This window comes from Myxine glutinosa, chromosome 2 (genome assembly GCF_964187855.1).
Source record: "Myxine glutinosa chromosome 2, kmMyxGlut1.1, whole genome shotgun sequence".
Lineage (NCBI taxonomy): Eukaryota > Metazoa > Chordata > Myxini > Myxiniformes > Myxinidae > Myxine > Myxine glutinosa.
Window position 1 is genome coordinate 105,738,409 of NC_136262.1, and position 15,660 is coordinate 105,754,068.

A 15,660-nucleotide genomic window follows, 5' to 3' on the forward strand; every position below is an offset into this window, starting at 1 on the left:
CAATTTCCTTCGCTGCAATCTTTGATCAAGTTTTCTCTTGCGGCCACATCCATGGAGGTTTGGCTACAGTGCCATGGGCCTTAAACTTCTTGACAACATTGCGTACAGACACACGAACACACGTACGGACACAGGAACATCAAGCTCTCTGGAGATGGACTTGTTGCCTTGAGATTGTCCATGCTTGGCTACATTCTTGTGTCTGACCTCCTCAGACAATTCTCTGGTTTTCTTTCTTTTCTCCATGCTCATTACACACAGTGACACAGTGACACAATACAAACAATATACAGTACACACACTGACAAAAAACAGCAGAATGACTCCTTTCTCCATTCAAACTGGTTGAATGAGTGATTTTTATATTGCAGGCACCTGCAACTCACAACAGGTGAGTTCATATCCAAAGTGAAGGAGAATCACCTGCTTGAAATCAAATTATTTCTAACAACCTCTAAAAGGTGCCAATAATATTGTCCGGGCCAATTTACGATTTCTGTGTGGAATAAACTAAAATTTCGTATTTTTTTTTAGCTTTTTTGTTTTGTTCCAATGCAAACCAAAGAAATACATATGTGGATACCAAAAGATGTTTTAATTTCAACAATTTTCTGGAAGAAATGGTGCATTATTTGAAAAAATTGCAAGGATGAAAGTGCAAGGTTCGCAGTTTGTTGATTTATCACTAATTTGTCTACCTGGTGGTTTGCCGCACAGGAGGAGCATGACCTCGCTTTTTCAACCGACAGAATCCGTAATTTTTGCATCGTTGCACACGTTGATCATGGAAAGAGTACACTTGCTGATCGACTTCTGGAGCTCACAGGTGAGTGCAAAGATTGTGAAAGGGCCGCGGGATACTTGGATAGCTTTTGCATGGAGACGGAGATTGGACGAAACGCAACTTGTGACAGATGTTAATCTGTACAATTGAGTTCTTGATATCTGTCACTTGCTCGATTGTGAGTGTTGAATGTTTTGATGTTTTACACCTCAGTGTTTTACGAGCAGAATTTTCAGGTCTTGTACAATTTTTATTTGTACTTGTGCTCCACTTATCCAATTGTTGCTAAGCTAGGTTTCCAAAAAGCATTCGTCGGGGACATCCGACGTGAATGTTAAAAGTCAGTATGTCTACTAATGCACCCCTCCAATCCCACGTGGATGCATATAGAGGTTGACTTTTGATCACATCACCAGAGGTGTTTTGCCCTTTGACCCAAGATGATGTGGTTTGACAGAATTCATCTGTAAAGTTTTGTGCGCACATTTCCAGTGTGAAGGCAAATCTTTATTTTCAATGACGAGTAACGTAGCTGTGATCTACAGGTAGTGGACAAAAATGGAAACACTTGGGTAAATGAGGGAGACCAAGTATATTGAAATCAACGACTTCCACACAGGTGTGGCCCATGTGTTAATTAAGCAAATAACATCCCAACATGCTTAGGGTCATGTATAAAAATGCTGCACCAGGCCTGGTTGCCTATAATTATGGCTACCATGGCGAGAACCCTACAGAACGAGATACCATGGTCGCGTTGCAGTGCACAAACCGCTCATCACACCTGGCAATGCACGTTTGCGAGTCCAGTAGTGCAAAAGAGCACAGGTAATGGACTACTGAGCAGTGGAGAAATGTGATTTTTCTTTTTAATGGGTATCACCCCAGACAAGGCATACACCACTCTAGGTAAGGGGCTAAGAGAAAGTTAGAAAAATATAAGGATAAAGCAAAAATATATATATATAAATAAATAAATAACAAGAAAATATCCAAGACACCGGAAATAGCAGAGGTCAGGTAGAATGCGATTAAACTTCAAAGATGTACGAAGTGTGAATTGACATTCCTCTTCAAGCCATGTAGATCGTAGGATAATGGGAAGCATTTTACAGGTAGTGAATTCCAGAGCGAGACAGCACGAGCGATAAAACGATCTGCATAGCCTTTCGTTCTGCACTTTGGATCAACTATAGTGTATGTGTGTGCGGAGATGGCGAACCAAGTCTTGCGTCCAAACACTCGTATGGGAGGAACCAAGTTAGAACGTCCAACAGAACATTTGCCATGAAAATATCTGTAGGACAAACCAAGAATGGCAATCGACCTACAGTGAGAGAGTGGTTGAAGAGTTGAACCCATGTCCACACCAACCAGGTTGACGATGCGTTTCTGGAGCCTATCAAGTAAAGATAAGTGGCAGGCTGGTGCTCCAGCCCAAATGTGATAACAGTACTCCATGAGGGGATGTATAGTTGTGTTATACAGCTACAAAATGGCCTCAGGTGGTAAATACCTCTGCGCTCGATAAAGACAACCAACTCTCTTGGAAGCACTCTTAGCAATACCAGAAATGTACTTATCCCAACAGAGGTTAAAAGACATGTCCAGAACAAGAAGCCGAAGCTCGGAAGATTCTGTTAAGGTTGAACTTCACCCCATATTGTAGCATTTTCTTTATCTGACCATGTAATATGGTCAGATGAATCATCCTTCTCCATGTTCTCGACAAACGGACGAGTGCACGTGTGGCGCCAACCTGAAGAAGTCTACAACCCTGAGTGCTTGGTTCCAACAGCGAAGGATTCTGGTGGCTCTGTAATGTTGTGAGGCACATTTTCCTGGCATGGTTTGGGTGCAGTCATTCCCTTAAATGGCAAGGTCGATGCCAATCGCTACTTCATGGTGCTGAGTGAAAATCTTCACCCCATATTGTAGCATTTTCTTCCTTCCAGGAGGGGTATTTCATGGATGACAAATCCCCCATCCGCAGAGCATGTGTGGTCCCCAATGGTTTCATGAGCATGACACTGATGTTATCCATATGTCATGGCTTTCTCAGTCGCCAGATCTGATCCCAATCGAGCATTTATGGGATATATTTCTGGAATGGCGCCTGAGACAGCGTTTTCCATCTCCATCAAACAGTTGTAAGTTGATTGACTTTATTGTCAACTAGCCGAAAGCACCCGGTGTTGTCCGGGTTATTTTTGAATGAATTTACTACTATAATTCAGCCTTTACTCGCGGCCGTAGAATATTGACTACTATAATTCACCTCAGCTTTTAATTGCAAAATGGGCCCAGCCCGGCCGAGGCGGCCTCGACCGGCCTCGCCACCTAGCCTATAACCTTTCCGGGGCCCATCCCAACATTTTTGGTTCTTTTTGAATGAATTTACTACTACAATTCAGCTTTTACTCGCGGCCGTAGAAGATTGACTATTATAATTCAGCTCAGTTTTTAATTGCGAAATGGGCCCAGCCCGGCCGAGACCTGGCCTATAACCTTCCCAGGGCCCGTCCCGACATTTTTTGTTTCAGAGGTTTCCTCCTATCTTTCACTGTTCAGGAGATTAGCGCGTGCAGACAAACAAACAAACAAAAACTTTCTTTTATTTATCTATATAGAAGAAGAATGGTGCCGCATCCCTCCTGCAGAATTCCAGACGCTGGTGGACTCTATGCCACGACTCATACAGGCCGTACTGGCCGCACATGATGGCCCAACACCCTAATAAATGATTTTACATTGGTGTTTCCATTTTTTTTGTCCACGACCTGTACACAGATGTGCTTGAGAGGACAACATTCTGTCATGTGTTCACCATTGGAACGACTAATCTCAGCTCAATCCCCGCCTGGATCAAACCAAACTGTAAATTGATGCATCTCGACTCGAGCATGGCACCTTCAGATGGGGACGTAAGCCCAGCTGCCCCATTCCAGTTTAGCTTGTTAATGTTGAAGATTTCACAGTATCCTTTGGCATTCTTGTGCCCTTGCCCTGGCCAAATTCCTAGATTGGGATTGACTGTTTGGTTAGCACTGCCTGTGAGGGCAGGAGAGGGACATGGATAAGACACAGTCATTGTGGGCTAAATATCCTCCTGCGCATTGCCTTATACCTTGTACCTTGCTATGTTAACATTCTGTCGTTTCCATTTTTGTTTTGCTTGGTACAGGGACGATTCCACAGTCGGCACAGAATAAACAAGTGTTGGACAAGTTGCCAGTGGAACGAGAACGAGGAATTACTGTGAAAGCACAAACGGCCACCATGGTGTACAGGCACGGCGGAACGTCTTACCTCTTGAACCTCATCGACACGCCAGTAAGCGTTGCCATCATGTGGCCTTGCAAATGAAGCAAAATGCATTGTCCTACTTTTTCCTGGTGGCATTTCTCCAAAACATAACTGTTTGTGACGATCTTCAACAATGCAACAATCCCTCCTTGAATCCATATCAATTTGGCAACAACTTGTTAACATGGAAATGTTATCAGAGCACACATGTGAAGTTGCTGTCAGATATTAGAATAAGTGAGTGTGTCTGCTCTAATTTTTATGTTCTCTTGACTATCCTCCAGGGTCATGTGGACTTCAGTTATGAAGTGTCTCGTTCACTCGCTGCTTCCCAGGGGGTGATCTTGCTCGTTGATGCAAACGAGGTAATCTCACAGTTCTATAATTTGGCTCAATATGGATACATAAATGCCCACACTGCGTGTGGTTGAAGAGATAAGTATGCCTTTTAGTAACTGCAGAGGATGCTCGGGCAATGTGGTATTAAAAGTTGGAGACTCGTTCCAATTTGTATCTATATTGGAGGAAAGGGGTCTTTCTGGTACTTACCCAATGTGGAAAGGAGGTTGGGTAGAAGAGTTATCTACATAACGAATAGATGATCCCAATCCCATGACTGAATGTGCTCCTGTGAAAACATCAAGTATTTTCATTGGTGGATGTGACTTTATACACTAAGGGCACTTACCTTGCATTCCACTTGACTTGGAGGAGGAAAACTGAAGAAAGTTTGGCCTTGTGAAAAACATTACAGGTTCCATGACTGTTGTTACATGGAAGGCGGATCAATAGCTAGATTGTTGCAAGAATAGTATGGTCCATGTGTTTTGGAGTAGTCTTAGATTGACATGCATCGCAGACCTGTCAGAGTATGTCGTCTTGTTAAACATGATGTGGAGGAGGCGATGTATGTAATTTATAGACAGTATAGCTAGGAGAAGATTGTGTGGATAAAAACCTCGTGTTAGCGAGCATGGTCAGGTTGGGTTGGGTTATTTATCCGCATACTGTACCCTTAAATACAGTATGGCGCCGAAACGTCAAGTGTCTCCAAGTGGTGGTGAAGTGAACAAATCCCGTAAGATTATGACATTAGCATAGAAAATGGTGATTTTACACAAGTTTAGTGGAGGGATGAGTGGCGTTGATCGGCCATGAGTATTATGTGAACGAGTCCACCATACGCACCATTCGTTCAAGTGAGGATAAGATCCGCACTAGTGTGAGATAAGGTGTCTCAAGGTCCAAGGAGAAATCCTCTCATTGAAAAGTTGGACAAGTTATGGAGTGTGTGGATAATGATCAAGTTAACAACAAGGGCTCGGTGGTTGACGGTGAATCAACCACTTCAATGCACATTGAGGCCGATGATCCCCCAGTCTCAAACAATTAATCCCCCACCCTACAAACGTAACCCCACCATACAATCTTACATGTACTGTACAGGTATTCTTTCTGAGGTGTTTATTAACGAAGAAACATATGAAATATTTGTCCTTATGTTGTGTTCCATGGCTGTGATTCCCAATCCCGTTTATCCCATAAGGTCTTAAACTTGTGCAACAATGTCTTGCCGAACGCGCCATTTTCCAGGAATCTCGCCCCCATGTTGTACGAGGTTTTACTGTAGTTGATCATGGAATTGGATAGGTGGTTGTTTAGATGATCTCTCTTTTGAGACGGCATTAGAGATGATCATCTAGGACAATGTAACCAGCCGAAAGAAGATTTACATCATCACTGTACCACTTCCCCTTAGCCTTTTGACCTCGCCTTGTTTCTCCAGACACAAACTTGGGCCTTGGACTCTCCAGTATGCATTTACATTATTTGGCTCGTTTTTTATATCATAATGCGATTTTAGAAGTGACGTCACTTCCTTCTTTATGTTTGCATCCATGCATCGTGACTTTTTTCGATTGCAATGCTTGTTCTGTCACAGGGGGTGCAGGCGCAGACTGTGGCAAACTTCTTCTTGGCTTTTGAGGCAGAGTTGGCCATCATTCCTGTAATAAACAAGGTACTTTTGCAAATATGCTGCTTGCTAAAAAAATATCTGTTTAACATATTTCAGATAAATTGTTGGAAATGTTTAAACAGGCCCAGTGAGGGTGAATTACTCCCTCCGAAATGTAAGTCAAAACTTTCATTCAGAACTGACAGGTGCAAGGTATGTATCATATCCAGTGTTAAATGCAAAAAACATATATGAAATTTGTTGGTCCACTATTATTGTGTCGAATCGGCAACATTTTGTGTGTGTGTCTGTGTCTGTGTCTGTGTCTGTCTGGTCACATATGTATAAATATGATTCATGTGTATGTATGTATGCCACCGCCACCGGTCAGCATCTTCACTCGAGAGTCTCTAAAACTGAATGTAGCCTTCCCTGGTCCCGAAGCACCCATATCCAACCCAGAAAGGAACCACGACTCATGGACCAAGCCGTCTCCTCTTTCATATCCTCCGAGGATTTGCCCAATCCCATCTGGGGACATCCCTGCTAACGCAGACATGTCACGCCGCTGCTACCGGTCGCCATCTCCACACGCGGTCCCACCGAAGCTCGGTCCCATCCATCCCATCATCCAGCGGGAGGGAGTCCCCAAAAGGGAGTCATCCTCAGAGAGAGGGTCAAAGCTCACCAAAGCTGAGGAAGTCAACAAAGCGCACTAAGCTGCACGGATAAATCCACGTCCCAAATGTCTCAGCTTCACCGAAGCTGTTGTATTCAGCGAGGTCTCCGAACCTGCCGGGGCTCGGTCCTACCCTCAACGGGATGGATTCAATAAAGCCCTCCAGGCTGCACAGCCAGGCCACGCCTCAAACTCAAGTCGATCAGTGTAACGCAAGGCGCCATGTGTGCGGCCCTCGGCTTCATCGAAACTGCCATACCTGCAGGGCTCGCCTAAATCACAAATGCATGTTGAATGGCGCAGCACTGGATTAAACACAAGTTGAACCAATCAATTGTAGGTTAATTTAGCAAGTATATTCTGTTTGAACCAGTGGTCCTTGAACGTCATCAGTCATCTGAGAGAAAAATAATCATTAAGTTGTGGAGGAAAATGACAGACACATCTACTATATAAGAGAGATGTCTGTCTGTCTGTCTGTGTGTCGCCATGTATCTAAGAGATGGCTAAACGGATCTTCGTCAAACTTTCAGAGGTTCATCAATGAGTGCATGGGGGTGTTTTAGGCCAAAAAAAATCTTTTTTTTGGAGTTAAAAACAAAAAATTGCTCAATAGTGCCTAAGCCTTTTAAAATAAAGACAGTTATATACAAGTACACATTCGCATAAATAAATACAAAACAATCACCAGACATTTGAACACAAATAAATCAAACAATTCCGGAAGTGTTCGAAGTTGGTAGTCTGGCTTCTTCTTCTTCCTGTTCGGCATCACACTTAACGCAGGAACGGGATGAACGCCACATTCACCAGCATATATTTAACGAAAAGGTGATTAACCCCCTTCCTCCCCTTCCTCTCCTGCCAATCCCCTCTTCCCCCCTCCCCCTCTCCCCCCCCCCCCCCCACTCCCCCCTCCCCCCTCCCCCTCCCACCTAATTCCCCCCTCCCCCCCTTCCCCTCTCTCCCCTGCCTTCCCTCCCATCCCCCTGCCCCCCTCACCCTCCTCGCCCCCCCCCCCCCCCCCCCCAGCAATGCCGGGTACTTCTGCTAGTACACTATAAAGCTTTATCATTGAGGGTGGTTCAAAGTTGACTTCGTTTTTTTTTATTATTATCATGTTGTGGGAATGCCTTTGAGGAGGTAACTTTGCATAGTTTAATGATAGTTATTTCTCTTGGTGCATGTATTAGAATAGGTGTGAGATAATTTAATTGTGATAGAGAATATGCATCGTTATTTGGATAGAAAGCTGCTGTCAACCTTCCCCCCATGTGTTTCCAAAACCGGTTTCCCTTGACACCTTTTTCATGTTTTATTCCTTTGTAATCTGTCTTAAATGTCCATTTAAATGATCTGGCAGGCCATCAGCATGAGCATATGTGGGAAAAGCCATTATGACAGTCATATCCACACCATCAAAGTGGGTGAGAGGACAGGGCAGGATGCGCCATCCACAAACTGAGTCCCAGGCCAATGACAGCTGAGTGGAGTGGGGCTAGTAGCATCAGGACCAAGGATAGAGGCAGAGCAGATAGAAGGGGGTGTGATGGCATTACACACAGAGGGTAGAGGCAGAACACATAAAAGTAGGGTGACGAACCACGAGGGGAAGGAGATGATCGAAAACCTGACATGGAAACTTGAAAGAAAGGCCTGCCGCCTTCCACCAGCCTCTACAACAAGACCTGCCCGCATGTGTCTTCACCTCCTGCTGGCTCGTGCCTGCGAGCAGGAACTATTTCCCGTCAGGCAGCCTCTTCACTTGGGACACACTGCGTCCTGCCGGACTTAACCCTGGTATTTCATTCCTGCCAAATTATGCAGGTCTTTCTACTGAGGAATGTCTGAGGCCTCAAGGACTTAATAATTAAGGAGCTTCCTGATTCGTTGCTTGGCCTGTGTATGGGGTTTATTATTTATTAATCATTGCATTGCTTCCCTGTATTTCCACCCTTTGCCTGCTTGAATGCACTGTTATAATTCACTTGGTCTCCGAGTGATTTGAGTATTCTGATCAGCTAATAACGTCTGTTAAATGACTGATTCCGTTTAGTGGCGAATTGCGCCCAGCACAAAAACATATCTGCATCCGAGCGATCTCCACTCGGGTCACTAATTTAGGTATTCGAGCACACGGTACCTATCAGCGCATCTCCCGACTGGCTCGAGCGTTCCACCTGAACACGAGGCAAACAGGCCCGGGAACTTCCTTGGCGTGGCCGAAATTTATTGGCTGGCATGCTCACTTTAACATGGTTCGACGGGATTTGGACCAGGCAACCGGAGACTGCAACATTAGTGTTAGTGAGTGTGATTCTGACATGAGGCATGGGAGACAGTGACCTCAAAGCAATTTTTTTATTGAGCACAAGCAATTTGCCGCTGAACAGTAATGGAAAGTGATTAGGACAAGTCATACCGAGAGGGGGTTCATTGGACAGACGCCACTGCGGCCCTGGCCCGAAATGGAGGTAGAAGGCCCAATAGAGGGCACAGTGAAGTCGCCTTCCTAACTAAGCTGAGCTGGCTGGAAAAAATTGAGGTTGGCAACGTGAAGCATATCCTACACGTGATTCAGGTACAACCTCCTCTATGGACCTTGGGTCAATGTAAAATAAAAGTGTAATTAAGATGCAGCTGATTTTCACGAGTGCTTCTGTCTCCTGACAGATTGATCTGAAGAATGCGGCTCCAATGCAGGTGGCAACACAAATAGAACGTTTATTTGATATTCCTCGCAGCAGTTGTATTCAGGTGAGAATCCACCATGTTATGATGTTTGACATCCCTGAGGCATCCCTCAAAAATGTTTTACACATTAACAAACTCGTTTGGCAATTTAACATCTCCAAAAGTACGGCTTGGCATAAAAAAAACTGAAAGCACAAAATTTGACTCAACGAGTTATTGGTCTGATTTGCTAACCTGGGCCAATCAAAAATCTTGGCTCACGTAATAACTAAACAATAGAGAGCAGCAGGTTCACAGACTGGCAGGGGGTCAGAGGGGAGCAGAGAGACAAGGACATCAGACATGAGTGGGAGAAGGGAAACAGATGGTGGGTGCAGTGGGGAGGTAGGGGGACTTTGGGGGGAGGGGGGTGGGGGGATTTCAGCGGGAGTAAAAGATATAAGTTCTTATGCAAGCCATCTCATGAGATTGCATCATCTTTTTGCAATTTTAATGCTGGGACCACTTAAGAGCATGTCATCCTACTATTAATTTGCAATTGGTCACTGTCTTTTTTGACACCAATGCAAATTTTTATTATGGACCCATGACATCAAAAAGCCACCTATATTGAACAAACACTTTCAAATGGAGCACTGCGCAATAAAGAAGTTCTGTCACTGACACATTGCCACAAAGATGTAGCAATAAATGTGAATTGTTGCTCCCAGCTTGCTGGATCGATGACAGAAGATGCCAATTGCATTTTTGCAATCTCCATCCCCACCCCATTTTGAATAATGTGCGGGCACGGGCAACTTGCTAGTTTGAGTAATTGCAGAAGTTAATGATTTTTTTCTCTCTTGCATTTACTGTATTGATTAATTTTTACATCTTATTAAAACCAAGTAAATTTGACCATGATTGACATGGACCAGCACTCTGTGGAGAACTTTTACATCATGTTGAACTTATCGTTTATAAGTGAAGCCACCAAGCATTAACACTTATCCACGATGACTTGTACATCAAGGATTCTTGTGTTTAAAATAAAATTAAAATTCATTATTTTAAACACCGATTGAGGCTGTGGTGACGCATTTCCCTCTGGGTTGTAGATATCTGCCAAACTTGGGACCAATATTGAAGCTGTCCTCCAGGCTGTGGTTGAGAATGTTCCACCGTATGTATTATTGGTTCTGATTGGAACCGATTCTTTCACCGATCTACACTCATTTCAAATCTGTTTGATCACATTTCAATAAATAATATTTGCACTTTTTCACCAAAAACTCCTTTTTTCCATTACTTCTCATCTCCTTACCGTGCCCCTCCTCCTTCCTTTGCTTCTTCACTGCAATTCCTGTTTTTTTATTTTTAGAATCATCCTTTAATCTCGATAACTGTCTTTCCTCTCCCTTCATCTACAGTCGTGGCCAAAAATATTGACACCCTTGCACTTTTTTCAAATAACTCACAATCTATATATATATAAAACACTGTGTGTGTGTGTGTGTGTGTGTGTGTGTGTGTGTGTGTGTGTGTGTGTGTGTGTGTGTGTGTGTGTGTGTGTGTGTGTGTGTGTGTGTGTGTGTGTGTGTGTGTGTGTGTGTGTGTGTGTGTGTGTGTGTGTGTGTGTGTGTGTAATGTTACCGATAGACTCATAAACGGAGAGGCTCACGTACTTGATATTTGGCACAGACATGGCCATTGAGCCTGGTAAGAACATGGCCGACCTAAAAATTGATTTCATAATATTTTTTAACCATATTTTTACCTCGGCGCATTTCAGCGAGGAATATTATGCACGGAATCTGACCGGTCGCAGAGCAGCACGCTGATTCGCTCAGAGCGATCACGTGATGTTCCTTAATAATAATAATAATAATAATTCATTTATTTTGTATAGTGCTTTTCAGAAGCCCAAAGGCGCTTTGACAGAGTGGAAAACATAATGCATAACAATACATGAAAACAACAATTGCAAAAAGACAATAATCAATAGGGAAATATTTAAAGCAAAAGGAGGGAGAAGGAGAAGAGATAGTCAGGGGTTAAATGCTGTGGGTTGGATGTTGAATGCAGTGTTGAACAGGTGGGTCTTTAGTGATGTTTTGAATGTGGTGAGTGAGGAGGAGTCTCTGATGGTGTGAGCTAGTGAGTTCCAGAGGGTGGGAGCAGTGATGGAGAAGGCCCTGTCCCCCCAGGATCTGAATTTGGTCCGCATGGGGGGGGTCAGGAGGTTGGTACCAGCAGAGCTGAGGTTGCGGGTGGGAGTGTGTCTGGAGAGGAGGTCAGCCAGGTAGGATGGGGCCAGGTTATGGAGGGCTTTGTATGTCAAGAGGAGGATTTTGTACTGGATTCTCTGGGGGATGGGGAGCCAGTGAAGCTTGTAAAGGACGGGGGTGATGTGGTCACGGGTCCGGGAATGGGTGAGTAGATGGGCAGCGGAGTTCTGAATGTATTGGAGTTTATTGGTGATTTTTGAAGGTGAACCATAGAGGAGGCTATTGCAGTAGTCCAGACGGGAGGTGATGAAGGCGTGGATGAGGGTTTCTGCAGCCGTGGAGGAGAGGGATGAGCGGAGACGGGCAATGTTTTTCAGGTGAAAGAAGGCTGACTTTGTGATCTGTTTCGTGTATTTGTCGAAGGAGAGGGTTTGGTCAAAGATGACGCCAAGATTCCGGATGTGAGGGGAGGTGGATACTGGGATACCGTCGATGTTGAGGGCAAAGTTATGGGTGGATTTTGTGAGCGTTTTTGGGCCAATGATGATTATTTCAGATTTATCACAGTTAAGCTTGAGGAAGTTGATTTGAAGCTAGGATTTTATTTCAGTGATGCAGTTTGTCAGGATAGAGTGGGTGTCGGTGGAGACGGACTTGGTGGAGATGTAAAGCTGGATGTCATCGGCGAAGCAGTGGAATTGGAGGCCATGACGGCGGAGTAAGTGACCGAGGGGGGACAGGTAAAGGATGAAGAGGAGGGGGCCAAGAACTGAACCTTGGGGGAGGGGAGCAGTGGGGGATTTGCAGTTATTGATGGAGATGAACTGGCGTCTGTCAGAGACAACAACACACAACATGCATTTTAAGGCCATGTTCCCTGCTAGAGCGGGGGTTAGCCTTGCGGTCCCCATGACAATCTTCTCCATTTTGCCCTATTTTCTGCATCTCTCCTTGTTAACCCCCTTGCCCGCATTTCTTCTTCCACCATCTTTAGCCAAGTCTTTCTCGGTCTTCCCCGTCCTCTACTTCCTTCTACATTAACTTCCATCACTCTTCTCAACCAGTCACTTTCATCCTTCCTCAATACATGACCAAACCATCTCAACCTGTTCCTCTTCACAGCATCAATCACAGGCAATATTCCCATCATCTTTCGCAATTCATCATTTGTCTTCCTCTCTCTCAACGATACTCCGCACATCCATCGAACCATTCGCATTTCCACCCTTTCCAGCCTTCGTTGCTGCTCTACGTTCATTACCCATGTCTCGCTCCCATAAATCATAACACTTCTCACACATGCAGCATACACCTTTCCCTTCAGCTTCAGCGACACTCTCCTCCTCATCAGCACGCCACTCAGTTCCCGAAACTTCTTCCATGCACATCTCACTCGAGCAACCGTTGCCGAGTCTGATCCACCTTCTCCATTCAGCATGTCTCCGAGGTAGCAAAATGTTTTCACACCTTCCAGCTTCACGCCGTCTCCAAGATCCAACTCAACAGTTGGATCTCCAAGATCTCCAAGATCTCCAAGATCTGTCAGAGAGGTATGATTTAATCCAAGAGAGGGCAGTGCCGGTAATGCTAAAGGTGGATTCAAGTCGGGTGAGGAGGATGGTGTGATCGATGGTGTCAAAGGCAGCGCTGAGGTCGAGGAGGACGAGAATGTTGAGGTTGCCAGCGTCAGAGGAGAGGAGAAGGTCGTTGGTGATTTTGAGGACAGCAGTTTCAGTTCTGTGGTTGGAGCGGAATCCGGAACCGGTTCCTTGCCGCCATTAACTCAGTTACGCGTTCGCACGTATTTCAGAGCGAAAAGCAATTGCCTTTTTTCACATTTCAGCGACGAACATTGCCATTCACACCACATAGATTTTTTTCCCTTTCATCTTTAGATCCATATTTTTTGCCATAACGTAGCGCATTATGGCTTTCTTGAGCTTGAGTTAGCCAATCACCTGGGAGCATGAGGCCACATTGGCCACGCTCACGACCGGACGCAGAGTTGCAATCGATCGCTCAGAGCGATCACGTGATGTTCCATCCCGTCACACGTTTGCACATAATTCAGGGCGAAAAGCGATTGCGTTTTTTCACCTTTATGCGTCGTGTTTTGTGTCGATTTTGTGCGATATGAATTAAATTTTAATTCATATTTCGTGTTTACGAATTCGAATACGAAGGATTTCCCCTTTCCCCTTTCGATTTCGAATACGAATCGAATACGAGCTTGAGTCGAGAGGGCGAATGTACGGGTTGGGAATGTACGTGTCTCCCTTCCCCCGCCCGGCAACGCCGGTACTGGAGGGCGTGGGTCACAGGATCGGTGAGTCTCCAAAATCCTCTTCGTGGCTCTTGCGAAGATGCAGGACGATGTCGCGATTGTTGTGCTGCTCTCCGACCATGAGAACTGCGACGTCATTGTTGACTGGCCCTCCCCTTCCCTCCCCCTTCCCCCTCCCCCGTCCGTCCTCCCCCTCCCTTCCCCCTCCGTCCTCCCCCTCCCTCCCCCCTCCACCTTACCCCTCCCCCTCCCCCCTCCCCCTCCCATCCCTCCCACCCCCTCCCCCTCCCATCCCTCACCCTCCCCCTCCCCATCCCCCCTCTTCTCCCCTCTCCCCCTCCCCCTCTTCTCCACCTCTCTCCCTCCCCCTCTTCTCCCCTCCCCCCCTCTTCCCCCCTCCACCCCGTTTCCCTCCCCTCCCCTCCCCCCTCCCCTCCCCTACCCTCCCCTCCCCCGCCCGGCAATGCCGGGTACTTCTGCTAGTTTTCTCTAAAAATAAGTTGAAATTGATAAAGGTATTTGGTCTCCACAATTCTTTGTTTCACTGTTAATATTACAGAACCTTTGTTTTTGACTCAGAACTTAATACATGTATATCCTTTTAAATCAGAAAATAAAAAGAAATGGCATTGACAAAATTATTGACACCCCAGATTTAATATTTGGTAGCACAAACGTTGGACAAAATAAGTGCAGTCAAGCACTTCCTGTAGCCATGAATGAGATTCCTACACCTCTCTCCTGGCAGTTTGTCCCACTCTTCTTGTGCAATCTGCTCCAGTTTTCCCAGATTTGAAGGGTGCCTTCTCTCAACTGCTGTTTTCTGATCTCCCCACAGGTGTTCAATGGGATTTACATGTGGACTCATTGCTGGCCACTTCAGAACATTCCAGCGTTTTGTCTTGAACCACTCCTGGGTGCTTTTTCAAGTATGTTGGGGGTCATTGGCCTGCTGCAAGACCGATGACCTTCGACGAAGACCCAGCTTTCTGACACTGGGTTGAACATTGCGCTCCAAAATGCCTTGGTAATCTCCTCATTTCATGATGCCATGCCCACATTCAAGGCACCCAGTGCTAGAGGCAGCACAGCAACCCCAAAACATCACTGAACCTCCTCTATGTTTGACTATAGGGAAGGTGTTCTTTTCTTAGAAGGCTTCATTTTGTTTTCTGTAAACATAGAGATGATGTGCTTTCCCAAAAAAACTCTAATTTGGTCTCATCTGTCCACAGGATATTCTCCCAGAAGGATTTTGGCTTGTTCAGGTGTTTTTTGGAAAACTCCAGTTGGGTTTTCTCAGCAGAGGGGTCCTCCTGGGTCTCCTACCAAAGTACCCCTTTCATTGAGTTGGCGACGGATGGTGCGAGTTGAAACTGTCGTACTTGTGTCTGAAGGACAGCTTGAATCTGTTTGGCAGTTGATCGAGGTGCTTTCTCCACCATTCGAACAATCCTTCACTGCAATCTTCGATCAGGTTTTTTTCTTGCGACCACGTCCAGGGAGGTTGGCTACAGTGCCATGAGCCTTAAACTTCCTGATAACATTGCATACGGTGGACACGGGAACATCAAGGTCTCTGGAGATGGACTTGTAGCCTTGAGATTGTCCATGCTTGGCTACAATCTTGTGTCTGACCTCCTCAGACAATTCTCGACTTTTCTTTCTTTTCTCCATGCTCATTGTGGTACACACAGTGACAAAAAAACAGCAGAATGACTCCTTTTCTCCATTCAAACTGGTTGAATG

At 45.3% G+C, this 15,660-nt stretch overlaps 1 protein-coding gene across 2 annotated transcripts in view; it reads left to right on the forward strand.

Annotated features, from left to right (window-relative positions):
• Positions 1 to 15,660, forward strand: part of GUF1 (GTP binding elongation factor GUF1) — a 39,094-nt gene that overhangs the window by 2,523 nt on the left and 20,911 nt on the right. For both annotated transcript variants that reach the window (XM_078771376.1, XM_078771377.1), the window contains exons 2-7: positions 718 to 826; positions 3,969 to 4,117; positions 4,375 to 4,455; positions 6,033 to 6,110; positions 9,400 to 9,483; positions 10,518 to 10,582. In XM_078771376.1, coding sequence (XP_078627502.1) covers positions 718 to 826; positions 3,969 to 4,117; positions 4,375 to 4,455; positions 6,033 to 6,110; positions 9,400 to 9,483; positions 10,518 to 10,582 — 566 coding nt within the window. The remainder of the gene's footprint in view (positions 1 to 717; positions 827 to 3,968; positions 4,118 to 4,374; positions 4,456 to 6,032; positions 6,111 to 9,399; positions 9,484 to 10,517; positions 10,583 to 15,660) is intronic.